Genomic DNA, 6,124 nt, shown 5'->3' on the forward strand with positions numbered 1-6,124 from the left:
AAAAACGTATCAACCAAATACCCTGTTTTTTACATCTTTTACTAGCACTTGCGGATTACTGCAACATTTTTTCAAACTGAGTGTTTTTGGTTTTACTATTCTCTTTTGTGTCTTCAGGTTTCTTGGTGGTGTGTGAACATGATCATACAGACTTGTTCACTGTGCAAGTAGCCCATGTGTTCCTGTTTCCATAATTGTTCTCTTGTGTCTACAAGACTGGGGAGTTCCACCACTCCTCTTGGGCTATCTGCACAAAAGCTGTTCTACCCTGTATGCACACATGGATTTTTCCTCTCTGAACCCTGTTCACACAGGTTATATACAGATGATCAGGTTTTTAAATACATCAGATAGGGATTGCATACATTAGTTAGGACTGCTCTGATAAGGGTATACCGTGAAGATTGGTAGAGCAGCTTAGTATACATTTTTTGCAAAAAACGTATCAACCAAATACCCTGTTTTTTACATCTTTTACTAGCACTTGCGGATTACTGCAACATTTTTTCAAACTGAGTGTTTTTGGTTTTACTATTCTCTTTTGTGTCTTCAGCCTGATTAGAATGTTCAACTAAGAACTTCATGTTCATTTTTTGTGTTTATTCTTGCCTGGCGGCTCTAGATCACCGTCTTATTTTTCGGAATGTGCGGTCCATGCCTTTTTCTACAGCTCTGGCTAGTAAACATCTATTCTAGAACAGTGTAGTTAGAGGAAGGGTTCATATCCTGCCATCTCATGAAGCTCATTTAGTGACCTTCTACACTAGAATTGGAAAGGAGGGTGGGGACATGGGCGCATCCTGCCAATCTCTGCCTCCTAGTCAATATGCCGCTATAGGGAAACTCAAAGTAAAGCACATTTGTTGCCGCATGATCTTCTGGTGCCGGACCTCTAACTGTTGAGAGATTAGGCTTAACTGTATGTTTTTTTTTCTCTTTAAAGAATGGGAGTAGGGAATATAGTGACTATTGTGGCAAATTAAGGGGTACAAAAACGAAAATTTGTATTATGTGGGCTCAGAATTACTAACCAGAGAGCAGAAATGGGGCACATTTACTACGTGACTGTTGGCACCATAAAAGAGGCACTCTTGCTCTATGAGGGCCCAGAGGACACGTTTTCTGTGCAGCTATTGTGGGGGGGGGGGGTTATGGAGTCTAGTGCTATTTGGGGCACTGACGTGACGTAGGATGGCACTTTCACTGAGTGTTGCTCCATTTGGCACTATTATTTTTTTTCTTTCCTTGTGACACTGTTTTTATTTTTTGGAGTCTTCAGATATGAGTAAAATAAGTCTTCATGGTGGTCTGGGGCGAGCTGGAAAACATGTGAAAGGTGAAATACACCCGTGAAGGCTTCCCCTGCTAGTCCCTGGACTGAAATATACTGTGTTCAATAGTCTGCTGAGCTGGTATACAGCGCTCCAGGGTCATTGTATGTTGGGGACTATGGTCTTTGCACGCTGCTTTTTGCTACAGCGGTGGAATTTTTCAGCCATGTGGTCGTCACTTAGACTTTATATAGTGTTTTTTCAAAAGGTGACTTTGAACAAGTGAAAAGCTAAAACTTTGTGCATGCGGATGATATAGTATAAATAATCAACATTTTTTTAAAAAATTAACTAATTCGCAAAATTTTTTTTATTGTTTTTTATTTTTTACGGGTAAATTAAAAATGTTCCTTTTTCCTGTTTTTCATAATATTTTCAGTTGTTTTATTTTGTTGTAATTTTGTGGCTGACAATATCATCTGCAGCTTATTTCAGAGCACACAAACCTTTTCTTTCTTACTAACCATTGCTGCATATGTCGACATGTAGAAATTGGTATTTGGGCTCAGACATTTTCACTTTAAGGCCAGTCTCACACGTCCAGATAATTCCGGTACTGGAAAAATCGGTACCGGAATTATCCGTGTCCGTGTGCTTACATTGAACATCAGTTTGGCACACGTGCGGCAGCCGTGTGCCGACTGAGGACCACACGGACCGTGCAGGAGACAGCGCTAGAGTTAAGCGCTGTCCCCTGCGTGCGGTGCTGAAGCCGGTATTCATCCCTTCTTCCCAGCAGCATTCGCTGGAAAGAAGGAATGAATAATCTTTTTTTTTATTTATTTTTGTTTTTAAAATAAAGTTGCCGGTAATCTGTTCCCTCCCACCCCCTGTGCGCCCCCCCCCTCCGCTGGCATTAAAATACTTACCCAGCTACCTCGGCGCTTACATCCTCTGTGTCACTGCTTGTCCTGTATGAGCGGTCACGTGGTGTCGCTTATTACAGTAATGAATATGCGGCTCCACCCCTATGGGAGGTGGAGCTGCATATTCATCACTGTAATGTGCGGCACCACATGACCGCTCATACCGGACAAGCAGCGACGCTGAGAGAATGTAAGCGCCGAGGGAGCTGGGTAAGTATTTTAATGCCAGCAGGGGGGGGGGGGGGGGCGCACATACAAAACTATGTAAAGCAGTAAATACAAGAGAAGATAGTATTCTGCTACAGATGAATCTGGATAAGTTGGAAACTTGGGCTGAAAGGTGGCAGATGACAATCAGTTTAACAATGATAAATGTAAGGTTATACACATGGGAAGAAGGAATCAATGTCACCATTACACACTGAATGGGAAGCCACTGGGTAAATCTGACAGTGAGAAGGACTTGGGGATCCTAGTTAATGATAAACTTACCTGGAGCAGCCAGTGCCAGGCAGCAGCTGCCAAGGCAAACAGGATCATGGGGTGCATTAAAAGAGGTCTGGATACACATGATGAGAGCATTATACTGCCTCTGTACAAATCCCTAGTTAGACCGCACATGGAGTACTGTGTCCAGTTTTGGGCACCGGTGCTCAGGAAGGATATAATGGAACTAGAGAGAGTACAAAGGAGGGCAACAAAATTAATAAAGGGGATGGGAGAACTACAATACCCAGATAGATTAGCGAAATTAGGATTATTTAGTCTAGAAAAAAGACGACTGAGGGGCGATCTAATAACCATGTATAAGTATATAAGGGGACAATACAAATATGTCGCTGAGGATCTGTTTATACCAAGGAAGGTGACGGGCACAAGGGGGCATTCTTTGCGTCTGGAGGAGAGAAGGTTTTTCCACCAACATAGAAGAGGATTCTTTACTGTTAGGGCAGTGAGAATCTGGAATTGCTTGCCTGAGGAGGTGGTGATGGCGAACTCAGTCGAGGGGTTCAAGAGAGGCCTGGATGTCTTCCTGGAGCAGAACAATATTGTATCATACAATTATTAGGTTCTGTAGAAGGACGTAGATCTGGGGATTTATTATGATGGAATATAGGCTGAACTGGATGGACAAATGTCTTTTTTCGGCCTTACTAACTATGTTACTATGTTACTATGTTACATCTTCCATTATGGAGCAGGCTGACCTGAACAAAGTAAGGAAGATGGCAGCTTTGCACTACTATATCCCAAATAATAATGATGAATGTGACCTGAACATTGCTACAAGGTGACACTTGTCTGAATACAATCCAACCACAGTCACTATCATTGGCTGTGTAATATCTATATATGTAATTTAGCACGGCCCCCAGTCTCAGCCATAACGTCCTGCTAGTAGAAGTTTCATTATTGTACAATATCTGGAACAATCTTGATCTCCTTTTATCTACAAATTATTGCTCCAATAGCAAATCACCATTTTATATTTATTAACCCATTATCAATCCAGCTTGCTTGATAAGCACATTTTTGATTTTCTCAAGCCACGTCCGGTTCCGTTGGGCTGCTTGCTTCCAAGAATACCCAGTACACTAGACTGAGTTCGCCATATAATTTGGTTGCATACTTTACATTTTCATTCAGGTTTCTTCAGTGAGGAGGTGCACAGAGAACCAAGTCCATAACAAAGTCCATAATTGATTTTTAGAGATTAAGGAAAGAATGTTACTATCAGTTATTAGGTTCTTTAGAAGGACGTAGATCTGGGGATTTATTCTGACGGAATATAGGCTGAACTGGATGGACAAATATCTTTTTTCGGCCTTGCTAACTATGTTACTATGTTATGTTAATGGATGACTTTTGACTCATCAGTTCTCTTAGTCTACAATTTGGGAGTTGTCTCACACAACCAATGGACAGATGTGGTGCTGTTTTGGAAGAAAGCAGCCATGTTTTCCTGATTCTCGAATCTTGGTCTAGTGTTTCTTACTGAGTAAATAATCAAGTTAGAGTTAGGAGACTTATAGGCCAGGCAGTGTTTTCTGGAGGAAAAGTATACAAACTGGTCTCTTCAAAGATAAAAAGAACGAGGTTTCTACTGCCACCTATATGATGTTGCAGTCTGACTTGACGCTATTCTCAAGGAAAACATTTGTATCAGACCTCTTTTGAAGGCCCCTCCCTCAGTCAACCAATCTCTAATTTTTCACTGATGATGGCCAAGATCCCCGTTTTGAGAAGATTTTGGTTTGGTTAAATTACATGGAAAGGCTTTTCAAAGGTCAATATTGACTACTTGACTTACTTCCTCCAATGGAGGCCATTAGAGACTCCTGCCTTTTTCTTCTTTGAAGCAGCTGCTTTTCGAATACTGGACATACTGTACTTGGTAATTATGATTTATTTTGTCAGTCCATTCTTGCTTTCCTGCCTTATTTTCTTAGGTTGCATTACTTTGCTTATTTCTGCTTGGAATGAAGAAGAATATCAACGCTGCGAAACATGCTTGCATTTCTTGGTTCCTTAGGCTGTATATTATGGGATTAAACAAAGGTGTTAATACAGTGTAAAAAAGAGAGAGGATTTTGTTGACTTCTACCGAGCGTTTGTGAGAAGGAACCAAATAGATGATGAGGATTGTCCCAAAGTATGTACAGACAGTAGCCAGATGTGAGCTACAGGTGGAAAAAGCCTTCTGCCGCCCAGTCTCTGAGGGTATCTTGATAATGGTATAAAATATGGCCACATAACTTAAGATAATGAGCACAAAAGGGAGAATACCCATTAACATGGCATATACCAAAACTTCTACCTGCACCAGTGAGGTATCAGATGAAGACAAATGTAAAATGGGTTGTAAGTCACAAAAAAAATGATCAACTACATTTGCTCCACAGAACTGTAGGCTTGATATTGTTGTGACTATTATACACATTCCTATGAAGCCAGAAAGCCAAGCCCAGACCACCAGATGAATGCAGGTCTTGACATTCATAATTGAAGCATATCTCAAGGGGTTGCAGATGGCTAAGTATCGATCGAAAGCCATGACTGTAAGGAGAAGGCACTCAGCGCTCCCGGATGATGTGTAAACATAGAACTGGATAATACAGCCATTTAAGGAGATTGTCCCACTATCGCTCCACATGACATTGATCATATTAGGCATGATGTTAGTTGTGAAAATAACTTCACAAGAAGAAAGGTTACAGAGGAAAAAGTACATGGGAGAGCTGAGTCTTGGGCTTGTTGTAATTAAACCAATTATTAAGAGGTTCCCTGCCAGAATGATGAAATATGTTAGAAGACACATGAGAAGGACAATGGGCTTGACCAGGTGGAGATGTCCAAATCCCAGAAGAACGAGTTCTGTCGTTATTGTCTGGTTGTCTCTGCACATTCTCTGTTGCAATGTAATAAGATAATATTGAAACTTCTTATTCTATAACAGAGGCTCAGTAAGGGATGTCATAACTTGTGAAAAACTGCACCGTGGGAAGAAGGAACGCACTGCTTGGTGATGTTTTCCCGAGGAGAGGGCTTGAGGTTGAGAGAGTCCTGCGTTCTCTCTGGAAAAAGAAAGTGGAAAAATTCTGTCACCTAGCATTACTATTTAGCCTTAATCCCATAATCTTACCAACAAGTCTTCTCTAGACACGATATGTTTCACTGTTCTGTGTGTTCAAATAGGTTGAAATAGCCACCTTCCATTTGTATCACTTCAGCTTGGTCATCTCTGGACCTCAATTACATCCTACAGCCCTGTATTCTGATTTTGTGGGTTGTACTTCTACTTTACTGGTTGCCGGTCCCTAATAATGACCATAGTTTACACCATTGATGGACACAGTCAGAAAAGGGCCCATGAGCAAGAAAAATATATGGGCCCTATGCAGACCAAGAGCTCCTAAAATGCAAGAT

The 6,124-nt window shown here is 41.2% G+C and overlaps 1 protein-coding gene across 1 annotated transcript; it reads right to left on the minus strand.

Moving 5' to 3' along the window:
• Positions 1-4,643: 4,643 nt before the first annotated feature.
• On the minus strand, positions 4,644-5,603 carry LOC138674743 (olfactory receptor 11A1-like). Its single transcript, XM_069762559.1, has one exon. It carries the CDS (start codon positions 5,601-5,603, stop codon positions 4,644-4,646), a length of 960 nt encoding a protein of 319 aa, XP_069618660.1.
• Positions 5,604-6,124: the final 521 nt, after the last annotated feature.

This window comes from Ranitomeya imitator, chromosome 4 (assembly GCF_032444005.1).
Source record: "Ranitomeya imitator isolate aRanImi1 chromosome 4, aRanImi1.pri, whole genome shotgun sequence".
NCBI classification, from domain to species: Eukaryota; Metazoa; Chordata; class Amphibia; order Anura; family Dendrobatidae; genus Ranitomeya; species Ranitomeya imitator.

What these genes read in the sequence shown, in the direction of transcription:
- LOC138674743 (XM_069762559.1), bottom strand. Translation starts at nt 5,603, where the DNA reads ATGTGCAGAGACAACCAGACAATAACGACAGAACTCGTTCTTCTGGGA.